The sequence below is a fragment of the Cnephaeus nilssonii genome, assembly GCF_951640355.1.
Source record: "Cnephaeus nilssonii genome assembly, chromosome: 3".
NCBI classification, from domain to species: domain Eukaryota; kingdom Metazoa; phylum Chordata; class Mammalia; order Chiroptera; family Vespertilionidae; genus Cnephaeus; species Cnephaeus nilssonii.
In genome coordinates, this window is record NC_137074.1 from 43533434 (window position 1) to 43559019 (window position 25586).

General features: G+C 43.3%; 1 protein-coding gene across 2 annotated transcripts in view; it reads right to left on the bottom strand.

Moving 5' to 3' along the window:
* Positions 1-368: 368 nt before the first annotated feature.
* The window catches only part of ETV5 (ETS variant transcription factor 5), a 66054-nt gene continuing 40836 nt past the window's right edge, over positions 369-25586 (bottom strand). For both annotated transcript variants that reach the window (XM_079763033.1, XM_079763032.1), the window contains exons 8-13: positions 16829-17088; positions 14253-14312; positions 10113-10181; positions 9781-9950; positions 4169-4270; positions 369-2864 (exon numbers count right to left, since the gene is read on the bottom strand). In XM_079763033.1, coding sequence (XP_079619159.1) covers positions 2643-2864; positions 4169-4270; positions 9781-9950; positions 10113-10181; positions 14253-14312; positions 16829-17088 — 883 coding nt within the window. In that variant the 3' untranslated portion in view covers positions 369-2642. The remainder of the gene's footprint in view (positions 2865-4168; positions 4271-9780; positions 9951-10112; positions 10182-14252; positions 14313-16828; positions 17089-25586) is intronic.

Genomic DNA, 25586 nt, shown 5'->3' on the forward strand with positions numbered 1-25586 from the left:
CAGATGGGCTCAAGGGGATGGGGTGGCCTCAGCTCATCACTGGCTGGGGAGAGGACCTCTGCCTCCTCTCCTTTGGATCACATTTTCAGCCAGAGTTTAAGAGGTGAGGCCAAAGAGCAGCTGTGTTCTCTATTTCTAGGTAACAGTTCCCTAAACTACTGTCACCTCCACAATCCTGGGTAACGCTCAACAGTTGAGAGACAATAAGAGAGGGAGAGAGTGGAGGGGAGAGAAAAAGAGAGACATAGCCAGGTGGCTTTCGCTTGCTTTAAAATCGGACACTGAGTACAAGAAAGAGGCGGGTTTCAGGCACTTGGTAAACTGAAAGCAAATTTCTTTATTGTACACAGTACAGAATATAACGCAGCTTGGCAGGATGCATACGGCCCTGCGCAGGGGGAAGTATTTCAAATCAACTGGCAGGTTCAAGCCTTTCTGCACTGGAGACTTTCCACACTCTGGAAAAGAAGCAAACCAAACCAAACAAACAAACAAAAAAATAAAACCCTCCGGGAGGTGCATGAGTCCGATGGGAATGCAACGGTGATGCCTCCATCCTACGCCCCTGACAGCACAGGCCACGCGGTTACAGCAGGGAGGGGGGAGCTCAGGCTACGCGATTATTTTCATTCTCGCTAAGATAGCATAAACCCATTAAAAACACCAAACCAACCCAAAAAACCCAAACCAGGATAAGCAAAGAAAGGAAAAACAAATCCTATACAGCATTTACAACAAATAAATCTCTAGCCAGCTGGGGATAAAATATGCATCTATGTATATAGACTATGTGTAGGCTAGAAAGCTATAAATATGGTTTGAAAAAGAGTCCTTTGAATTAGAGTACAATGCTAATGAAGGCCCAAGCTGTAGGTTCAACACCTTTGTGGGCTTGAGTAGCTTCCAACAGAGGAAAACCTTGCTTTTCCATAGATATAAAATATACCCCTCACCCCAGTGACCGTCTTCACAAATGTGCTGCCGGTCATAGGGGGGACCATTTTGAGACTATGGAGCGCTCCATCCACAGGAAAACAATTCATGGCAGGCGTCACCCTCGCAGAGCCCACGCTGTCCTTCACGTGTGGAGCAGCACAGTTGTTCTCAGCGCTAAGTGTCACGGGAGCACAGAGCGCTGTCAACAGAGCAGGCCGGCAGCAAGGTGTTACCACTTCCTTCCTAATGAACTTTTCCTCTACTTTGAGCTCAACTTCCACATAGCTTTAGCTGGGTTGTTTAAAACGTTATCAATATAATACAGCAATCAGATAAGCTTTTTATTTTATTTATTTTTTTAAGGTGGCAGGAAACTAAAATGCTAGCACTGTTTACCTGTCAGTGTCACATGTAAGTCTCAAACCCTATGGAATCATATGCAGGGTTTAAAGTCCAAGAATGAAAGAAAAAGGAAAAACAAAACAAACTGATGAAACGGAAATTGTCATCAGTCATACCCAGGGACGAGTCCCCTGGGTTCCCACCAGGTGACCAGGTTCCAAATGGACATGACATGTATTATGTACATTTGCTTTCCAGAGAGGGCGTGTTAGAGACGGTGGGGAACTATACACATAGAATCTAAGCGGTGTGTTCAGGCTGCCCTGCACACCTCGAAAATGTACAACTCGGGTGCAAGTGTTCCGTCAGGCTGTCTGGTGCAGAAAGCACAAAGCGGGCAGTAAAGTGGGCTTGTACACGGCTAAGGGGAAGCCCCCACAAAGCCCCTTTCAAGCTGCAGCGTCTTCATAAGTCGGCACTGCCCCATCTAAGGGATGCAGTGCAGTTACCAAAAGGTTTGGTTTTTTTTTTTTTTGCTTTAAATACCAAAACTACAAAAATCAGTTTATAAACTGTTTTTCCAAAACAACCACCAAAACAAAACGATCCCCCAAATCAAAGCAAAGCAAAATACTGTCAAAGTGTTAATCACCCTTCTCCTGAAATTAAAGCCGCCCGCACACAGCCATGTGACTGGGAAGAGGAAAGGGGGCTTATTCTACTTGGTGACCACATGGCCAGGAGGTTCCCAGGAGTAGCAACGCTAATTATTTGAGAACCATGGAGTGGGTAACAGCTGTTCTGACTTTCCCCCGTCTTTCTAGACCAAGGGGAAACATTTCAGATTGAGCTAGATGAGCTCTCTGAATTTTATGCTATATTTTGAACCCTTCATGGTTTGAGCCTCCCCAACTTAGCCTACCTACTATCCTATGGGGTTGTGGTTTCATTTTCAATAAATTGTGCAAATCAGAGCCCTTCTATGTAAAAGGCATTTAGTAGTCCATGATCGATGCAGATTGTCACACTCTCCCCCAGTTTGTGGGTACTAACCTGAACAAGGTATTGCTTTGCATATATTGTCCATGGGAAGGAGGCTCCATTGCAATCTCTTCCCAGAAACCCTGTCAGGATCAGAGCTGAGGCACCAGCCTTTTGGAGGTTTCTCTGCCCCTCCCTGTTCCCACTCCCCAGCCAAGGTATCTGTCTTTAAGGGTGCCAATCCAGAGACAGCTTGGGTTCTCCAGATAATACTCAAAGGGCAAGTTTTAGGAACAGCCAAAAACACAAACAAAACCACTGCCCTCATTTGCCTGAATGGGAACTGCTAGCTCTAGCGTTTGGCCGCTCAGCCACTCAGAAACTTAGTAAGCGAAGCCTTCAGCGTAGGGGAGGCTGCTGCAGCGATCCATGTCCAGGAGGTAAGCGGGGTTGTCTTCAAAGTGTGTCAGCGGCAGGGTATCCTCCTCGTTGAGGTGGCACTCGGACTCTGCTTTCAGGAACGGGCGCTGGTTGTCAGGGAAGGCCATGGAGAAAAGGGCATCCGGGTCACAGACAAACTTGTAGACGTATCGCTCCCCGGCCACCTGAGAGAGAAAACATACCTAATAAGGCCCAGCTGGAACAGGGCATAGTGGGGACCAAGGGAAGAATAATGAGATATTTGTAAGTTACCAAGCTCTCAGGAAGCCAGGGACCAAAGGAGGCTCATCAGTAACCGATTATCCAAATCATTCAGATTTATTTTGGTAAATCTTGGGGACCTGCTACCTGCCAAATGTTGGGTTGACACCACAGCACAGCAGTTGAGATATCTGAATTTCAAATTCACACTAGATAGGCTCACTGTCTTACAGTCACAGCTTAGAAAGAATGGGTATCTGAGGTTGGTGCTTGGTGTTACGAGGAGGTACTATGGCTTCGGCATTGAAAGGTTCAATGCCGAAGCCAGGCCATGATTTCAGTCACTTCCAAAGTTCAGTCTCCACAATAAGCTTTGTTATTTGAAAGGCTAGGAGTTTGATCAGATGGCCTATGTGGAAATTTTAAGTTTGTTCCAAAGCCAAAAAGAATTGCTTCTTGGCTTACCTGCAGTTTTAAATTGCTCATTCCATGGTTCTGTTACACTGAGGGACTGATAACTACTTTATATAGATTTACGCATCATAACACTAAGTAGCACCAAGAAGTCTTGATTATCCAAAGGCCTCATGATGTAGCTGACGAGCAATCTAGGTCACTGGGAACCGTTCTCTGCTGGTTGTTTAGCATCACATACCTCCAAAAATCAAACCTGAAAATCAGCTTCGCTCAGGTAATGCAGACATACACTTAACCATCCCTATTTAGTTTTTCTAAGCCACAGTTTTACATTAAATCTCTGGTTCCCCACCTCAAGAGTTGGTTACTTCTCTAACACTTTTGAGAACATTAAACCAACATATTTGAAGGTCTAGATGTTTTAACAATTAAAGACTTCAATGAAACTCTTGTGAGAGTGGAGACCTTCAAGTCAATTCCCACACATGGACACAATAATGGGCCTAAGTGTCTGGACATTTTCGTAATTAGAGGCAGTTTTAAGTAAAGCAGAGGAGCCTAATTTTCCCATGATTTGTTCCACACACAACCTCTGGTTTTCGTGTACACTCAAGAGCAATAAAGGTACTCTTTATATCTCACTTGACTCTTGTCTTAAGTTTGCTTTTCCAAGACTTTCTCCTACCACAGAATCACTTATGAGGCTGGCATTTTCTCCAGTAAGAACTTGAGAAGACCATTTATTTTCTAATTTTCTCCAGCCAGCCATTATAAACAGCCTTATTGCAGAAGCCCTTGACATTCTCTTTGAATGTGGTCAGAGCGGTTTGTGTCTCTCATAACTTCTCACCTTCTGCATGATGCCCTTCTCATAGTAATAGCGTAGAGAACGGCTGAGCTTGTCGTAGTTCATGGCTGGCCGGTTCTTCTGGATACCCCAACGCCGAGCAACCTGAAGAGACAGGGAAGCAATGGAAACTCATTCCCTGGGCCTAGTGGTTTTCTCCCGACCCAGGAGAGCCAGTTCTATACCCTGACTGCTCTGGTCAATGCTCCATTTCCCTGACCTGGAAGGAAGAGCATTTCCTTCCCTTAAGACTAAACATTCCACATAGGTGATGATTCGGTCACAACGGCTAAGAGGTGAGACCTAGAGGTGGAAGAATGCTAGTACTGTAGATTACAGAGGGCTTGGCTAATGTCCCAGAGGAAGCAGGCCTTCTACTGTGTCTCCACATATGAATTATTGACCAATACCCGTAGACCATTAACATGTTGCCATTAAGTGCTATAGTTTCTGTAGCAGTCAATAAGGAATAATTAGAATGGTCATTCCTGAAACATTAGAAACACACTAGTGAGTTGCTAATGGGCCAGCAGAGCAAAAGTTCAATTCTAATAAGATTGGAGAGGGGCTGGGAGATGTACTTATTGCAGCTCATGGAATAAGGGGGAATCAGATCATTTCAGCCTGCTGCCATCCAATCCCCTGCTCCCAGAGGACTTGCAGAATGGACATTAAAACATGTAGCACCATTATCCACTTAATGAAAAATTAACAGGGTTTCCCAAACAGTTCTGAAGTGCATTATACCCACCCAGTCCACCTGAGGTGCAGTGATGGGGAGAAGTAATTGGAGCTCTGGGCAAAAAAGTCTTACAGCCAGAAAACTTCCTAGTAGAGTTTACCCAATTCTCAGGACAGCCAAGCAATTTCTGTTCTCAAGTATCTCAAGAGCCCCAATCCTGCCTATAAAGATGACTGTCAAGGCAGGAAAAGAACAACCCTAGAAATGTGAGTTTTCTCAGAGGTCTTTAAATATATGCAAACCAGGGGTCATGTTTTGAACATTTTAAGTCAGTTTTGGAAACTTTTTTTCAAAAGCAAAATAACTATATTAAAACACCAAATGTTAAATATGGAATGGGAAGTAGGGAGATTGCAAGTGGAAAAGTAAATCATAAGACAGCATTTTGCTTAAAGTATTTGGGCAGAATGAAAACAACATCTGAATTCAGGATTCTAAAATGACCTTTAATAAATACCAGAAATGATCTGATAAGTAAGGAGGAATGCATCTGTCCTAATTACATTAGAATAATTTAATAGCCATGATTCCACTCTGCCTTGCAAGAAACTGTGAAAGTTAAATTTCCACTCGTTTACTTCCTGCCCCTATGCACACACGATGTCCTGGCTCTCCTCCTTTCTCCATAATGCATCCATTCAGCTCTATCTTTGAAATAGCCCAAAGGGCAAAATTAACCAAAAATTACATCTGGAAATAGTAGTGTAAAGGGAAACCTGCTAACCTAATATATGTTCTTCTACCCTGGCTCAATAGAAATGACACTATGAAACCGTACTTCAACTACTGTCAGCCACAAGTGACGCAGGGACCCTTAAAAGAAGCCCAGCCTCATCACTTTAGTATATTTAGTGGTGGAAAACATTCTTTTTTTTTTTTTTTTTAATTTCTTTATTGATTAAGGTGTCACATATTTGTCCTCATCCCCCCATTCCCATCCCACACCCCTCCCCTTGGATGCCCCAACCCTCTGTTGAACTTAAGCATTGGTTAGGCTCATATGCATGCACACAAGACCTTTGGTTGATCTCTCCCCCCTCCCCCCACCCTCCCCTATCCTCCCTCTGAGGCCCGATAGTCCGATCGATGCCTCCTTGTTTCTGGTTCTGTTCTTGTTCATCAGTCTATGTTGTTCATCATTTCCCCTAGATGAGCGAAATCATGTGTCACTATAGATATACTTATAAGAATTGAATGTGCGACGAGCAATAATAGTTATGCTGACAGGCAAATGAATCAGTCTGTAGTGAGTTTCTTTCTGGACCAACAGTTCTTTTGAGACCCAATATCAATGTCAACCGGTTCCCTATGAGTACATGTCGGCACTGACCCCTCAGCTCTGGATGGTGGACAAATGGTGGTAATGCAGGTCCGACTCCCTCTGGTTTGGTCTCGGCTGGACCCAGGGGCACTGCTTCACCCGGATCCAGGGGCCCACGGCCTCACCTGGACCCGGGGCCCAGGCTCACCTGGATCCAGGGGCCCGTAGCCTCGCCCGGACCCGGGGCCCGGGCTCACCCGGCTCCAGGGGCCCGCGGCCTCGCCCGGACCCGGGGCCCGGGCTCACCCGGCTCCAGGGGCCCGCGGCCTCGCCCGGCCCCGGGGCCCGGGCTCACCCGGCTCCAGGGGCCCGCGGCCTCGCCCGGCCCCAGGGCCCGGGCTCACCCGGCTCCAGGGGCCCGCGGCCTCGCCCGGCCCCGGGGCCCAGGGCTCACCCGGCTCCAGGGGCCCGCGGCCTCGCCCGGACCCGGGGCCCAGGGCTCACCCGGCTCCAGGGGCCCGCGGCCTCGCCCGGACCCGGGGCCCAGGGCTCACCCGGCTCCAGGGGCCCGCGGCCTCGCCCGGCCCCGGGGCCCAGGGCTCACCCGGCTCCAGGGGCCCGCGGCCTCGCCCGGACCCGGGGCCCAGGGCTCACCCGGCTCCAGGGGCCCGCGGCCTCGCCCGGACCCGGGGCCCAGGGCTCACCCGGCTCCAGGGGCCCGCGGCCTCGCCCGGACCCGGGGCCCAGGGCTCACCCGGCTCCAGGGGCCCGCGGCCTCGCCCGGACCCGGGGCCCAGGGCTCACCCGGCTCCAGGGGCCCGCGGCCTCGCCCGGTCCCGGGGCCCAGGGCTCACCCGGCTCCAGGGGCGGAAAACATTCTTGAATATTCCTCCGCTTCTGCCACAACCTCTCTTTGCAGTCACTTGCTTATGCAATAGCTTGCTGGAGAGAGGTTTTGTATATGCACAGACTTCAAAGCATCTGTGGTAGCCATAGTTACTGACTCATCCTCCTGGGCCAGGGCCCTATGATTCAGTAGCCTTCACCAGGGCTGCTCCTTCTGCAGTAATGCATAATGCGGCACAACTGCAGAGCAGCTGGGAATTAGGGCTGCCTCATTTCTGGGGTGAGGGGAGCAGGGAATGGTTTGTTACCAGCTCTTTCTGCCTTTCATCTTTCCCAACCATTACTTTGATAGCAGGCATCTTGAGGATGGAGGCTGAAGGAGTTAAAAAAAAAAATCCACGTATCTTTTCCTCCCTTTTCAAGAGAGAGCAGCCACAGCACAGGGAGCGGTTCTTTCTGCAGCCCATCCTTTTACACCTCCCATGGCATCAGTTATCTGCCACATGTTCAACAAACAACCCTACCCCCAAAATATTCATTAATGCAGATTCACAGTTAAAATGGCTCCAGATTAAAGCCGAGTCAGTCATAATTGAGAGGGTGCTAAGCTGGACGACTATCAAAAGACATTTGATTAGGGGGCCTGCCAAAACGCAGTTCTAAAACCACAATTTCCATGCACAGTGTAATGGATATTATGGATAATTACCCAGAGTGCACTACTCAGCCACACAGCTGCCTACAATTACGTCCCAAACAGCTTCCTCCTCCACTTCACCCTCCAAGCTCCCCACATGACGACTTCTCACAGCTTTTCCGAGGAGTTGGTATCTTCCCGACATTAACAAGAGAAGGGCCCACAAAGAGTACAGTGGGAAAAACACACCACCAGTGCTGCCTGTCCTGAGGTAAAGTGCAGAGATGGAACAGAACCGTCCTGGGTAAAGACACAGGAACACTCAGGGTTCATGGAATGCCTGGGATTGCAAGGTGGGGTGGGAAGAAGCACTTCCTGAAGAAACGAAGCTGTCCAATCAGCCGAGAGGGACTGACTCAAGGCCACCACAGGCCTCTCACGTGACTTGGCCGCTTGGCATTTATGAGCATTCTGGATTAATATTAGTTTCTTTATTGAGAAAGCAGGGGCCCTTTGCCATCTGTTCATCATTTTCTTTACCACTGGTAGGAGAGCAGAAGATTCAATAACAGCTTTACAAAGGGTCATAACCAGGTTCACCTGCAGCTGTACAGCCTGTGCTTAGGCCCGAGGCAGTGGCAATAAAGTAATAAAAGCTCCTGTTTGTGAAGCAGGATAAATCAATAAGGGCTGCCGCAGGACAGATTTACTGTCACAAAGCCTCGGAGAGTCTAGGCGACATGCTTTCCTCAAGCCTCACATAAACCAGGCCGCGTTATGAGGAACAGAATGTGGGCCCGTGGCTCCCCAGTATGGCTGGACGGCGAAAACATGGCTCCATGTCCACATGACTTAGCCATGAAGAAACGCTTACAAACACAACAGTACGGGACTCTGGCTTTGAAGGTAGATTGAGTCCTGACGGAAACCATTTATAACATGGAATGTTGACACCTTTTCATTTTCGTGAGTGATACAAGGTAAGGGACACCATACGTGCATCTCCTTTTATAACTGCCTCCAATCCACATATTCTCCTCTTAACTTTTGGACCATTGTCTTCTTCCAAATCAAGTGCCAGGTTGTTACCTTCTGCTGTTAGCCCTCATACCAACTTAACCCCTTAGTGTGCTAACATGAGCCCTGGAATTAATGGAACAACATTTAAAACTGCAGTTCTTGCTCAAATGATTTCTAAGAACATTGTTTTCATTTCAATTACACATACCCAAAGATACTTATGCTCTGCTGATTTAATACATAACACCTAAGTACATGCTACTCTACGAAGCACATGCAAAATTTTCAGGGCTGTTATTTCTTCTCATTTATAATCTCTCCAGAATCGAAGTCAAATAGAAATTAAAAATCAATCCCTTTGGAATATGCCAAACTGAGAGTCTAATTTAATTTACTTTGTTATGTGATATTCAGGTAAGGGGTTCTGTAATATGTCTTCCCCACTGAAGAAATGGTACTGGTTCTGTCCATAGGCCTTTTTGTCAATAGTTCTGAGCAACAGACAGTAATAATGTTAACAATATTTCTTTTTCTATTAACAAAATAATGAAGGTTTTGTCATCTTTCAATTATTGTGATGTCACATAATATACTAAAAAAAAACAACAACCCTAAAGCTCATAAGAATGACCTATCTCTGATGATTTCATTTCTTTAGGTTAGAGCCATTTGAAATATGTACTGGGGTAGCGGCATCCTGTAATATATTACCAAAGCGTCATACAAATATTCTGTGGCTCCAGATATAGGCTATGACACATTAAGGGCCGACACCAAAACAAGTTTACCACTGAAACAACACTTGTAAACAACTTTCCAAGGCGAAAAACGGGCCCCATTTAGATCTTTATGGCCTCCCTCCCCAGACTTTGTAGAAGAGATACTAATGCTTTGTAATGTATTTTACAGTGGTGAACTCTGCCTGTCCGTGAATTGTAAACTGACCTCTGAATAATAGGAAGGGCACCGCCAAGCTCATTGACCAGGCCAGATCTGAATGAGAAGGGCGTATTTAACACAGTAACAGCCTCAATGGAGAACTAAACAAGAGCAAACATCATCACCATCAGCAAATAGAAAATCATTCGAGTCCAGCATCCAATGCTCACCTCCTCAGGTTCTATCAGCTTGAACTCCATGCCTCGGCCTGTCCAGGCAATGAAGTGGGCATTGGCTGGGTCATCCAGAAGGGTAACCAGGAACTGCCACAGCTGAAGGGAGCCTCGCCTCTGGTAAGGGGGCCCCTCACGATACATGGTGGGCTCTTGTTTGACTTTGCCTGTTTGGGACAAAGAGACACATGCAATACTTTTATCTTAAGTATTTCGGGTGATTTGGGCAAAAAAAGAGTTAACGCTAATCTGCTGTTAATAAGACTGAGGGAAGTGCTCTGACATCCCTGAGCCTCCAGCTTAGCAACAAACCGGATAGGGCTACTCACCTTCCAGTCTCTCAGGAACAACACAAGTGTCATCGAAGTACAACCGGGGATCTTTTTCGTATGAAAAACCTGAAGGAGAAGTTAAAAAGAAAGACCACGTTGCTTAACAAATTCTCTGTGTGTTCTATGAAAATTCTGGATCTAAGAACTAAAACGGGATTCTATCCTTTTGGGTCCTAAGCCCTATTAATGGAAATATCGATGCCAGACTGAATTTTGGGGGACTTCAAAAGGACTTAGGCCTTTGCGTTCTGATGTAATCACCAGACCTTCAGAGTGGCCCTGCTCTGAGAGCTAAGACTGCAGGGAAGCACTGAGTCACCAGAAGTTCCTTCACATCTTGCTTCTGATGTCTGTATGGATCAGTGTTGCTATGACTAAGCCTTTATATCTGAAAAGACATCTCATCTATTTCAGTCGGCCTAGCTACATGGATTTGGTTGATCTGTGCATAGTCTCACCATTTTCAACCTTTCTTTGTCGAGGCTGCCCATATACCTCATTCAATTATGGAAGAGTTTGGAGGGGAGAGAGGGTCACCAAATTGAGTAAAGACTTGGGCCTGTGGAGGATTTCACGGAGTAATAACTTTAAAAGCAGGTTGCAGTTATTACCAGGCACATGGAAGGAATCTGAAGAGACGTTCTAGCAATAAAACTTATTCATTTTATAGATAACAAAACAGAGATCAAGAAGGGGGAACTGACTGGCCCAACAACACATGTACGTGGAAATGAAAGGAAGCCAGGGCAGAAAGTGAAAGGGGTCAAGAAGAAGGAAGGAATGTCCTGTATTCGCAATTCACAAAAACCCTTAATATGCATTCCATGCTGACCACCATGTCACCAGGCATCCTGACAAGATCAGCGTTTCAAATCAAAGCCACTTAATAGACAGGCTTGATGGGGACCACATCTCTCCCCGTGGTCTGGCCTGCTTCCGGGTGTGAGCACTCCGGTGTACTCTCCTCCACCAGCACACTTCTCAGGAGAAAGCACCAGGAGCTCCTGTCTGGTAAATGATGCTCCCTGTGCTCAGTTCTCGGGTCCATTCTCCTGGCGGTGCAGTACAGGTGTATGCGTGCCAGGTCTGCAGTGGGGACAGGCAGGGGGAGGCACTCTGCAGTGAAGGGCTAGCTTACATTTTGAGAGGGATTTGCTATAACTTGAAAAATCCACAGATAAAGGTGCCAAGAAACAATCTGCTGTTCTTTCTTCATGATCAGTCCAGACCAAGTTCTTGGCAGGACCAGCACCATTTTTAAGAGGCCTGGAACTGGGAAAACACTGCCCAACTTAAAGGAAACTGAGATTTTTTTTTTTGAGGTTTGAATTATTAATTTTTGTGTCCTCAGCTCCAAGCACTATTTCTCTGTTTGCTTAACTACCTCAAAGGATGTGTAATTTTATTGTCATTTATTTATTATTTAATTCAATAAATATTTTTGCCAGGCACTGTGCTGGAAGGAGGTAGACCATGAGAAGACTACGGACTTGTGCTTGTTCTCATGGAGCTCGCATCCCAATTGGTGGAGACAGACAATTAAGTAGGAAAAAAATAAATAAATGAGACATGGTGTAGTATGGAACATTTAAAGAGTGTAGGCCCTAGAGCCAGACTGATGGACCTAGATTAGCTGTGTGACCTTGAATAAGTTAATTAATTTCTCTGTGCTCCAGTTTCCTCATATGAAGACTAGGGAAGACAATAATTCCTACCTTATAGGGTTGTGAGAATTTAATGAGTTAATATACATTCTGTTCCATGGATCTATTTATCTTTATACCAGAGTGCCAAGAATAGCTCCTGGTAGATAAGTGTGCAATAAATGATAATTAAAATAAGTTAAGATAGTTAATTGCAAATTGTGATAAGTACTATTAAGAAATTAATTGAATAATGTGAGAGCTTTATCTTCTATTCTCTCTCATAGATTCTAAATTCCTTGAGGATAAGGATCATGTTCTGAATATCTTCATATCTTCATGACACCTGATACATAATAAGTGCTCAATAAGTATTTGAATAAATGAGAGAATCTATAGTCTCCATTAAAAAAGACTTAGGAATACAATGCTAACTTTTAAATCAGGAATTCAGTGACTCCTATGATACATTTCTTTTTCAATTTGATTAGAAAACTTTTATGACAAACTGTAATACTTTATATCATCAACAAGAGTTACATCATGCTTTTTGCCTTGTTTGCCAGGAAACTATAGATTCCTGATTTTCCATATGGATTTTGATAACTCCAGTGGTGTTTGAATGGCCTTATTATAGTCATTATAAGTTTACTACTTCAAAGTTCACACACCTGTTACACTTGCTGTGTTATTTTTAGAGCTTTTCTTCCTCTAACGTAAAGATAATGCAGTTATAATATACCGGGAGAAAATGTAAAGCTAGATTACTTTCTAGGTTTGTTTTTCAAACTAATCAGATGAAGGCCTGCCTGTGAGTATCGTTTTGATGTATTTTGTGGTTTCTAGTTATCACCACATGTGATTCTCTAAAACATCTGGAAGATGCTGTTGGTTTAAGTGAAATGTAAGTCAGTTGAATTTGCGCCAGCAATTACATCAGTTGTGGCTACAACTATCTAATCACTCAAATAAAGGTGGCAGGAAGGAAGGACCTGTTGGAGGAGCAAAGTAGAAATGAGAGATTCAAAACAGCATGCAAAGATTCCAGGTGAACCCTAAGGCAAGATGGCTATCTTAGTAATCACAGATGCAATCAGAAACACTTGTTCCACTAACTGTTTCACAGGCATCTGTGGTCAAGCCTGTATACTGAGAGAAAAACCATGTCAGAATAATTTTGAGCAATTAAGAATGCAGGTCTCTTTGCAACGAACTTTTTCACTGTGTGGGGGCAGGGAAAGGAACACAAACTCACCAGGTATTTTGTGTGTAGTAAGCAGCCCAATGCCTTACTAAAAATATTTCCTTTAAGAGCTCCTTTCTTTCTAAATGTTGTAATTATGCAAAATGTTTTTCTCCCTCTTCCCCCCCGCCCCCCCCCCCCCCCCGCCTTATTTTGCCTGCTGCAGACATCAATTGATTCTGTAGAAACATTTGGGAACCTGGAAGAGAGCCCCACACAGCTGTGCCGATAACAGTCAGAGGTCCAATAGAAGCCCTTCTTTCCCAGGGCTGGACACTCACTCTGAATATCCCAGTGCAACACCTGGTCTCCCCTCCAAACAAGCCAGTGGGAAATAATTTCTCATTGAAGCCACTCTTGTGAACCAATCACTTACAAAAACCAGCCAGTGTTTCATAGTGCTGTTTTATTAGTTCTTTCAACCTTCCTCTAAAACTCTAGAGAACAGTGGTTGTCAATTTTGGATGCACATTAGAATCACCTGGGGAGTTTTAGCGGCTACTAACCCCTGGGTTCCACCCCAGAATTTCTGCTTTAATGCTCTGGGTGAAGCCTGGATATCAAATGTTTTAAAAGCTCCTCAGGTGATTCTAATGTGGAGCCAAAGCTGAGACTCTCTGCTCTATAGTAAGGTAGTTCTCAGACTTGAATGTGTATCCGATCACCTGGCTTGTTAAAACATGGATTGCTGGGAGTTTCTTATTCACCAGGTCTGAGTGGGTCCTGAGAATTTGCATTTCAAACAAGTTCCAGATGAAGGTGATGCCCTGGGTTTGACGAATCACTGCTCTAGATATTTATGGAGTGATTAATTTGACAGAAAATAAGACATACTTTTGGGGAAGCTGTTCCAAGGAAAAAACTCTCCCGTGTTTCAATGTTCAGAAGAGAAGTCCTGAACCTACCATCTCAAGTCATGACATAATTCCTAAATTCCAGTTTAGGCTGAATGTCTTATATACAGCTGTGTGATCTCCTTGTATGGAAATGTGGAAACCTGGTTGGTTCACCTTTTCTTCACGTTCTCCCCTGAACTCCTAAGGTTAGGGTCATTGCTATTGAAAATGCTGGCAGCCCTCACTGTGCTCAGGAGCATGCCTCAGACCCTGTGTGCAAAATAACGAGAATATGATCAACTAGGACTCATATTCATGAGCTAAGGATGTTTAAACTATGATCTCAAATCTTAGCCTGGAAACTGAGCAATTTTAAGCTTCCTTGAATACTTTTTTTTTTTTTAAAGTTACTTACCTTCATGGCTGTTGGAGAAATAGCCCCCTCTCATGTAGGTTGACTGGCAGTTAGGCACTTCTGAAAGAGAAACACAGACATACACACTCTCATCAATCATTTCTGTGGTGAGTCATCACAACAATCGAACTGAACTGCAGCTCTGCAGTAAAGCCCTAACCTTCTCCTGATCCAAGGTCATGTCATTTTTGGTCTTGTCTTGGGAAAGAGGTACCACCCTAATAATCAACATGGAAAACACGATATAACCCACCATCTGAAAGTAGGACTCTTGACTCCTAAATCGAGAACTGAGAGAAAAAAATGCCTCGTTCTCACAACTTGCTCATTTAGAAGTTAGTTTAACACCAAACTTGATGAGAGAGTTAATGGTAGAAGAAACTGGCTTTTAAAAAGCCAAGGTTGGACTATGCCTATAATGACTCTGCGGCTTTGGGGTTTTGGACGGGGAGGAGGGTCACTAACATCTTCCCAATTTACTCTTTATAGCTGATGGTCACATCCAGTTCTGCTGTAAGAGGTGAAGGTATTTTTAGGCCAAAGAGATTAGGGGCTATGAAGCTAGGACTAGAACTGGCAGGAGTGGATTTGGCAAGTATATTTGCACCATGCTGGACCTGTCAGAATGGAACCCCTGCACAGCCATCTCTTCTTCTGACATCATGTTTTCATGACAGTGAGTTGAGTTGTGTTTATGCAGGACAAGCCTGCCTGCATATCAAGACACCACTCAGATCAAAGAATTACAGATATGGTAAAACACCTGCTGAGTGTCTTGCTTTAAGGGAGTGGGATGGGGTAAAAAACTGGTTAGGACAGATTAAAATGTCAACCTCAAAGAAAAATGTTGCTATTCATGCCTACTCCTGAGAATAAATACATCAAAGCCTTCAGGAGGAACGCCAGTGGGAATTTTACAAGTTATTGATACCTACACTTGGTAATTTTTCTATCATAAAGCAACAGATGTCTCCCTTCTGCTTACCTCCCCAGCCTTTTCCATAACCAATTTCTGCCTGAATTTAGCAACCTATGTATTATCTCACAAAAGGCCATTGAGTAAATTCTATAACCTATTCCATTTGCAAAAGCCATTCAAGTATATACTGCCCCACCAGCGCTTCCCTAGGGTCTTCAAGGAAAGCATGCCTGGGGAAGGCTGAAAACCTACCCACCAACCCTCAAATTCCTTTAGCACCAACTGCAAAAAAAGAGTGAAAAACTTAAGTCATTTCTGAAAGAAGGAAAAACGAAGCGGAAGAAACAGTTTCTAAATGTGCAAGGTACAATCCAACCCTTCTTTTCCCTGATGATCTCATTTAATAAGCCTGACCTCTAAGATATGTAGTCAGTGAATGAGTGTGTGTGGAGGGGAGGGGGACAGCAGGGCCCCCAAGTACAGCTTAAACTCTTGATATGCTTAAGGTTCCAGACAAGAGTAACCTATCTATATATATAAAAGCCAAGCAATCAGAACAATGGAACGACTGTCACTATGATGCGCACTGAGGTGGTCAACTGGCCAGATGGGGGTCTGATGAGCCCCTCCCCCCAGGTGGCCTGGCCCTGATCGGCCCCCATTGGGGTGGGCCGGCCAGACCACACCCGTGCACGAATTTGTGCACTGGGCCTCTAGTAACCAAATAATAGGAGTCCTAATGTATTTCTCCTCGGGTACACCAGCAATCACTGAAGGACACAGAAACTTTTCCAGATGAAAGCACTGCAATAGAGCAGTGAATCCCATGAAGCAATCAAAAAGACACCTTTTCCATGGCGCACCCAGCACCCCACAGAGCTATGACACACCAGGTGCTTTCTTGGAACACCATTCATTTCAAGAATAGAAAGAATCCCGTCCCACATGTGGGCTCTCTTCCATATTCTTATATTGAAAGTTTGAGTCTTGTATTAAGAAAGAAAGTCACAGAACTAAGGACAGGACTAAATAATATTTCCTGTGTCCAGTGCCTCTAAGATAATAGGTCTTAAAAAGGGCATCATCAAGATTGGACCCCAGGCCTGGCCAGCGTGGCTCAGTGGTTGGGCATCAACCTAGAAACCAGGAGATCATGGTTCGATTCTCGGTCAGGGCACATGCCCCAGTTGCAGGCTGGATCCCTAGTGTGGGGCGTGCGGGAGGCAGCCGATCAATGATTTTCTCTCATCATTGATGTTTCTATCTCCCTCTCTGAAAAAAATAAATAAATAAAAGATTGGACCCCAGCAATCTTCAGGCTTGGCCTCAGAGGTGTACTCTGCACCACTTTTAATTGAGATGTAATTCTGGTTTGGTCCCGGAGGAGGTGAGTGTAGCTTCCACCTACTCACCACCATCTTGAAATCTCCCTGCACCACTTTTGACTGCCTCCTGCACTTCCTACCATTTGTATGGCCTTTGTCTTTTGTTTTTTATTCAGTTATTGCATAAACACGCCTGCTTTACTAGCTCCTAAGTTCTTTCAGGGCTAAGTTTATGAAACTATTTCCCAAAGCCCTACAGGAGGAAGACATTCAATAATGCCCAGAAAGACAGATGAGAGAATGAAGAAAGAAGTGCATGACTTCATACTAACCTGAATCAACGCAGTAATCCCGGGGCTCCTGCTTGATTCCCATTGGTGACTGGAACCCATGTGCTGGGGGGCCTGGCATGCCTGGGACCCCATGTTCATAGAGTGGGTCATGGTATTCCTGTTTGAATCCCTGAGGTGGTGGGGGAGCTGCAGGGACAATAGGTTCTGACATTTGCCGGTGGTAACTGGGGCGATTATCTCCAGGAACTCCTGACTGAGGAGGGAAGGGGTGGCAGGGTTCAGACAGTTGTCTCTGAAATCTGCAAGAAGAAAGTAGTTATATTGTTTAATTAAGAACATCACGGATACCTACTGTAATTTAGCTTTGAGGATTAGATGTTCAGGTTAAGGAAATTATTTGCAAAGCAACGCCTCTCCAACCAACTTGACAAAATGTTCCTAAACTTTATTTAAAAGATTAAATAATTTTGAAAAGAGATAATGATCTATTCCACATTGACAAATATTATAAAGCCATAATAATACAGGAATAGAAGAAATGAAAGATAGGCATGTCAAAGGAATTGAATGGAAAGTCAGAAACTGTCAATTATATTCCAAAATTTGTTAAGATAGGCATTTCAAATTAGTGAGGGAAAAGGTTGAACTTCTATTTTATACCATATGCTTAAATGAATTTAATATAGAATAAAGATTTAATGTAAAAACATAATAGTAAAGTAAAGATATATGAAAACATAAAATCTTGGAGAAAAACACCTTTTTATACATTATACCAACAGCAGAAATCACCAAAATAAGTATGAACACACCTCATTGTATAAGTTTCTACAAGTCAAAAAACATCAGAAACAACACCAACAAAGAAACAACAAACTGGGGGGGAAAAAATCTGTGACAGTCAGAAAATACCAGAATCAAACCCCCAAATTAAACTAATTGGAGGAAAATTCTCTAACAAATATAGCAATGTTAATATTGTTGACATAAAGGGCTTTTAAAAATCAATAAAACATGAACATCCCAACTGAAAAAAATAGGTAAATGACATAAATCAGGAAAAATCACCAAAGAAGTAATACTAGCACTCATAAATAAACAAAAAGTTTAACTTCATTAATAATCTTAAGGAGAGACAGTTTTCCCGATTACTTAGAGGATGAGCAGGCAGTTAATAAATCTGTGTCTGACACATAAAAAAAACACATTGAAATCATATAGTTAGATATTAGCTACAAAGATGGTCACCAATACAAATGTCTAATAAAGGAACTGGCTAAGGATGTGGTAATATAGCCATTTAGTTGAAAGGAATCATAAAAAATGATGCAGTATACAAATATATGAGGACCTGCAAAGGTATTTTGAATATTATAAGGCAGGCTGTGAAAGAGTACAAAGAGCATCACATTTTCGCAAACATAAGGAAAGAAGTGTGTATGGTGTTATATAAAATCCTGGATTTATACCTAAATGTTCATATTGCTTATTTTGGGTGGTAATGATTTTAGGTGATTTTCTTTTTTTGCTCATCTTTAGTTTAATAAATATGCATTACCCTTTATAATAAAGAGGTAATATGCAAATTAACCATCATGCCATCACAAGATGGCTGCACCCACAGCGGAGGCAGGGTTCCCATAACAAGCGATCAGTAGGGACCTGAGGCTGCATGGAGCTGGGCTTGGCCGGGGGACCTGAGGCTGCACACCCCTCCCGCCCCCCCAGTGGGGCTTGACAGGGGTGGGGCCAGCCAGGTCTGGGTCTTGCGCGATTTCGAGGTGCGGGTGGGTGGGGACTTGACTCTGGGTCCCGTGGCACACCCTAGACTCTGACAGGTGGAAGATTTTCATATAAATTTTACTAATTTTCTTTCATCTCTGACACTTCTATTATAGAGAAAGGGCAAATAGCAATATTAAAATATTTCCTCTAATTAATTCCCTTTTAATGTGCATGAATTTTGTGCACTGGGCCACTAGTCCTATATAATAAAAGGTTAATATGCAAATAGACCAAATGGTAGAACAATCGAACAACCAATCAAAGCATAATATGCTAATGATATGCTAAGGCTGCTCAACCACTCACTATGACGTGCACTGACCACCAGGGGACAGTCAGTCAACTGGTTGACCAGTTGCTATGACGTGCACTGACCACCAGGGAGCAGATGCTCTGACTGGTAGGTTAGCTTGCTGCTGGGGTCCAGCCGACCGGGCGGAGCGAGACGGGCCAGACATGCCCTGGAGCCCTCCTGCAGTCCCTCCCTGGCCTGATCGTGCCCTGGTGGGGTCCCTCAGCCTGGCCTGTGCGCTCTCACAATCCGGAACCCCTCGGGGGATGTCGGAGAGCCGGTTTCAGCCCGATCCCACAGGCCACTCCCCTTGAGAAGGGGCCAGACACAGGGCTCATGGCTGGCGGGATGAGCAGGAGTGGCAAGTAGGAGCTGCAGGCAGTGTTGGACTGCAGGTTTCGGCTTGGTCCTTGCAGGCCACCCAGAGGGACCCCACCAGTGCACAAATTTGTGCACCGTGCCTCTAGTTTTATAGTAAGACAGAACAATAAAAGCCTTTGTTATTGTTATTTAATGAGTATCATTAACATTCTTTAGCTGTCAGAGAAACCCAGAGGAGTGCCAACTGCCCTTGCCCTGTTGCCAAGGCGGAGTAGCAAAAGGGAAAGCCTGGGGTCCTGAAGTGAAGCCACTTACTAGGGAAGCGATGGGGGGCACATTTTCTTGGTTTCAGTTTCCTCATCTGTAACATGGGGATATATTATCTGACCAAATGCTACTGGAGAGATGAAATAAAGTCATGTCTACAAAAGCATGGTTTCTGGCACAGCTGTAATCACTGCGGGACTGGGGTAGACATCAGGAGGGTAGGTGCAGAAGTTAGAGATGGGAACCCTCAATGTGAGGCCTCAATCCATGAAATATGCATAATTTATGTGTATAAAGAAAAGCATTTGTGAATATATACCCTCAGGTAAAAAATACGAGCCAAGGTTCAAGGGGGAAAAAGAAAAGATATTAGAACAACTAATTTCAATACGTTTTTTTAAAAATCAACATATAATCCTGTAAAATTAAGGTCTTACTCTCTCCTGTTAGCTTGAATCCTATTAATAGCTTTAATCAAATCATTTGAATTTGATTTGAATCAGTCTGTGGCAACAGGTGGCCAACAGATTTCTAGGACATCAAGCTTTAAAATCTTAAACTGAAAAGATTGGGTGCAGATAAAGTACTTTTTAGATCAGGGTACAGCATGGCTCTGAGTCTTTCATACCCTATCAAAAGCAGCACCCTATGCCCTGGCCGGCATAACTGTGGTCAGCCTTCACACCAGAGGGTCGGTTCGATTCCCAGTCAAGGGGGGAGCATGCAGGAGGCAACCAATCCATGTGAGAGACATCGATGTTTCTCTGACTCTCCCCCTCCGCCCTCCCTTCCATTCTCTATAGAAATCAATGGGAAAAATATCCTGAGGATTTAAAAAAAAGCAGCAGCCTACGATAATTTTACAACATAAAGATCACCAACAATTTTACATATACTTGCCCTTTTATTCCAGAACTAAAAGCATCAGAATCCGCCTGGCCAATGTACTGAATAAGTTTTAAAACTATATAAGGCCCAGTGGGTTGAGAGCCTTTCCCTGAGGGACTGAATGCATTACAGTGGAACTTCATCAGGAATGAGATTTTCTAGCAGGCTGTTATTTAAGGAAACCCTTGCAGAGTCTTTGAAGAAGTGTAAATGTGAAACTCGGGGTTCGACCTGACATTTAGAATTTAACCACCAAAATAAAGAAGAAAAAAAAATAGAATATAGGCACCAGCAGCGCACTGCAAACCTGAATTTTGAAGAAGGGAACCCAAGAGAAAGATGAGGATATTCTCAAGGCCTTATTTTTATAAAGTACCCAACCCTTAGGCTAGCGGGAAGGAACAGTAATAAAGGCACTGTTCTCTATCTTTCCCCTCTGCCACCATCTCAGCACCTTCAAAGGTGACCTGCACAAATCACTTCCTTTGATGGCTCCGGGATGGCAGGAACCACTCAGTTCTGTAACCAGAGCCTCTGCAGCTGGCAGGCCCAACCACTCCACTTCCGCTCATCTTCTCACCTTTCAGAATGAAACTCTAGAGCTGTCCTGGTACAGCCCCATTCAGGAAAAGGGACTTCCATATGGGCATCAGGCAGCATAACTTGAAGGATTTGTGAAACTTGGGGGCCTGGGATCTGCAGATAGATTCTGTCATTGGGATTGTTCTTGGTTTGTTTTGAGGGAGTGGAAGCAGCAAAGGGGATCTTAAGGGTAGTTCACAAAACCAACATATTTGGAAGAAAGAGTCTCTCAGAGCTTGCTGCTGATAACGGCTTTTATTTGCTGAGATTAGTAAAGTAATTCAGTTCTTCTCCCCTAAATACATTCTGTGAACTTAACTCACTGACCTTCATTTGAACCCTTTTCCCTGTTCGCAATCCTTTGAAGTACCTAAGAATGTGTTGTATACATAATACAGCTGTGACAAAGATGCCTCGTGTTTACTGAGGCAGGCAAGCATTTTCAGTGGAAGAGGGGCCTGGTTCCTAACAAACCTCTGCCCCCTGACCCCCATCCCCTCTGACCCGCACCCCCAAACTCATATCCCCACAGGGCCCAGGTGGTAGTGAAGTCACAGTTGGTGAGCAAAAGGAGACTTCCGACTACCGAGGGATTCTAAATTCAATAGGTTACAGATTATTAAGGCTTTTTCAGTGCCAGTTTATTTACAGAACCAGTTATTTATTTATCTGTCAGATTTATATAGCGCCTTTCCTCCCAAGAGCTCACCCACGCTACCAACATTTGGTTTACGTTATGAAAACCGTTAGATGCTTTTTCTGCATTTCCTTTTCGGTTTCTGCTGCCAACACTCAGAGTAAACACAATGCTTAGAGGGAAAAAAAAGAGAAAAGTGTGGATTCAATGAAGGCCACACAGTGGCCCTGGGTGCCAGGTGAAGCAGTGATGTTCAGAGGCCCTTGAGAGATGATACGTAAGATCAGCCAAGACACCAACACTGAGCACTTAATATTTCCGTTAAGGCTAAGAGCAGATAGAAAATAGAGAAGCAGCATAGCTGGGTAAGAGGCTCTGGCTGTTAAGTCAGAACATCCTAGGTTGAAATCCAATCTCTACCCTTATTAGCTGTGTGACCTTGGGTGAGTTATATAACTGCTCTGAGCCTCAGTTTCCTCTTCAGTAAAATAAGGACAACCAGGGGATCTGTCCCAAAAGTCTGTTGTAAAGATTATATAAGGTAATATGAAACAGGGCCCCACACTCTGCTAGGTTCTTGATATACATTACGTTTAAACATTACTATCATCTGTACCAGCCCTCCCTAGCCCACAACAAACCAAATTCAGCGGTTATGCAAATGTAAGGAAAGACCTTAAGGAATTGGGAGAGAGTACTGTCACACACACCAAATATAAGAGCCCACTAGTTGCCTACCCAATATCTAGTCTGCCTTCTCAGAAAGAGAATGCTGATTTATATTCTGGGTGGCAGTGTGCTACCCAACTTCACACTAATGTTTATTTTTCCTGCCGTATACCAAGCCAGACACTGTTGCAAAACAAAACCCAAACACGGTCCCTAAAAGCAAACCAGAGAATTCTGAAACAGCTCTCAGGGCTCTGCGAGGCCTGTCAGCTCTGCTTAGACTCAAGTTGGCCCATCTAAACGGCGATAAAACATTGAGTGATAAAACTTTAAAGGCTTAGAAGCTTATCTGATTTCTCAAGATCAAATATGGAAGAAGGTGATGTAAACATGAGATGTCCCCAATATAAAATAGTGAAAGTATTAGTTTTATATGTACATCATTTATCCCTAATCTTTTCTGATGATAAACAGAAAAGATTAGGGATAAAGAGGGATTTCACATTTTCAAAACTTGCAATTTCTAAAACTGTGTTATCTACATAATTTTAGGAAGACGCCTTAAGTATAGTTTCCTTTATGAAATATAAGAGTGATTTTTAAGCAGTGAAATTGTCATAAAAGTTAACATTTAATAAGTACCTTCTCTGTGTCAATATGATTTTTCATTTTACATGTGGTATCTACTATTCTCCGTTTTCAGATGAAGAAACCAACACTTAGAGCAGTTAACTGCTTGCCTGAGGTCATACAGATTCAAAACCAGGTCTGTATGTCCAACTCCAGAGCTACTGGCCTATATTGTTTTTACAATTGTTTTTATAATTGTTTTTAAATACTATCTTATGTCATTTAAATAAAAATAAAAATATAGTCCAGGCAACTGGAAAACTCTCATAGGTTTGGAAATTAAGAAATATATTTTTTAAAGAACTTCAAGACTAAAAGAAATAATAGCAAACAGTTGGAACTGAATTTTTAAAATACTACACATTAGAACTTGTGGGGACAGCTTAAGCAGGATTTGGGCATGGAGATAAAATAATTGATTGTCCCAACCAGGATATTTTGGGGAATTAAAGCGGAGGCTATTAGCAATTACATCCAGACAAGACATGAACCATACACAACCTGGGAAAAACTAAATAAATGTATGGTCACCGAGCCTTAGGTGGCATTTTATTTGGCTATATGTTTATATTATAAAGAAAAAAAGCTACACATTAATGAGGTAATCATCCAACCAAAGAAGTTAGAAAAACCGAATAAACAGAAATAAATAAAAATGAGATATTTTAGTAAAAGCAGAAATCAGTGATATAGAAAACACCCAATAGAGAGGATGAGTAAAGCCAAAGTTGATTTGTTATAAAGACAAATGAAATTGTCTGCTAAGTCTATGAAAGAAAAAAAAAAAGATCTAGATAAATATCAAACATGAAAAAGGGATACCTACAGATGCTATAGAGGTTTTATTAAAAAAAACATTATAAACAACTTTATGGCAGTTAACTTAAAAATTCACACAAAATGAAAAAATTCCTAGAAAAAATAATTTATTAAATTCACTCAACTAAATAGAAATCCCAGAGCAAAACTATGAAAAGGCAAAGATGCTGAATCAGTAACTAAACATCTTCCACAAAAGATAGTATCAGACCCACATGACTTTACTGACAAGTTCTTCCAAGAATTCATGGAATAAAGAATGCCAATTTCACACAAACTATTCCAGAATATGTAAAAAGGAGGATACCCCCTACTAATTTGATGAGTATAACCTCAATGCTAAAACCCAACAAGGACAATATAAGAAAAAGGATGTATTTATCTCACTCATAGTGATGCAAAAGTCCTAAATGGATATTGGAAAATCAAGTCCAGCAACGTACAAAAGATGATACATAACAGGTAAGTTAGGTTTATCACAAGAATACAAGGTTGGTTCCATATAAATCAGTGTAACTCTCTACAGTGGGAAATTAAAAGAAAAATTTCCTTTGATCATCTCAACAGAGGGAGAAGTGTTTGATAAGAGTCAATATCCATTCCATTAAAAACTCTCAGTAAACTAGGGATACTAGGAAATTTCCTTTAGCCTAATTAAAAGGTAACAAAAACCCTATAGTAAACATGGTGAATTGCTGAAAACAAACTCTCTTAAGATTCAGAACTAAAAACAGCCACACTGTAACCATTAGAAATAGATTACTGAGTCTGTTAAAGAAGGTTCCATTAAGCATCTATGAAACGCAGTTTCGGATCCCAAAGTGAGTTTGTGCTGCCATTCGTAACATGCTATTAACAGGAGTGCACGGAGAGAAGATGCATCAGACACACTCACTTCGTTCCAGTCCAGGCTAACAAATGTGACTCAGTCAAGTTCTTCCCTCTCTAAAAGCTACAAAGTATGACGGTCAAAAACGAACAGCAATTTACTAGGGATGGGCTTTCAAAGAGAAAGTAGAAACAAGAGAAAAACTTGCATATATTACCTCTCTTACTATCTAGCATCTTTAGAGAATGAGTAGTGTCTAGTAAATCACAATTCCAGGACACTTAGGCTCATCCTTTCGAGCTCTGAAGCTTTGGTCATAACCACTGAGGGAGAGAACTTAGCAGGGTAGGCCACTGGTCCTTCAGAAGATGCCACATGTGACTGATCCTTTCTAGGTGACTCTGGGGCCCGTATTCTATCAATATCAGCAGAATAGCCTATTACAATTCTGATGCCCTCGGGTCTCATCCAAGAAGCAGAGGATTTTTCCAACAGCAGCAATATTTTTTAAAATTTTGTCTTTTCTTGAGTTTTTGCTTCTTGATGTCAAATGAGAGAGCAGTGTATTCTAAAATTCTTAGATGATCAATTTTTAAAAAATATATATATATTTTATTGATTATTTTTTTTTACAGAGAGGAAGGGAGAGGGATAGAGAGTTAGAAACATCGATCAGCTGCCTCTTGCACACTCCCTACTGGGTATGTGCACGCAACCAAGGTACATGCCCTTGACCAGAATCGAACCCGGGACCCTTGAGTCCACAGGCCGATGCTCTATCCACTGAACCAAACCGGTCAGGGCAGATGACCAATTTTTTAGTTGAGCCTAAACTGAATTGTGGAGTCTCAACTCAAGATATAATGAGAAATGGTACAGTGAAAGGCAAAACCATATCTGGCCAGTACTATGGGCATAATGTAAGAATATTTTCTAAGTTCCAGCACCTAGCCATGTAAACATGGTAAACAGCACGATGAGACGCCGTGTGAGATTGCAATGGATGAATGAAAAGCACTCTGCTCTCCTCTTCAAGAGCAGCTGTGGTCTTTAAGGATAAATGGAACAGGTCTAAACA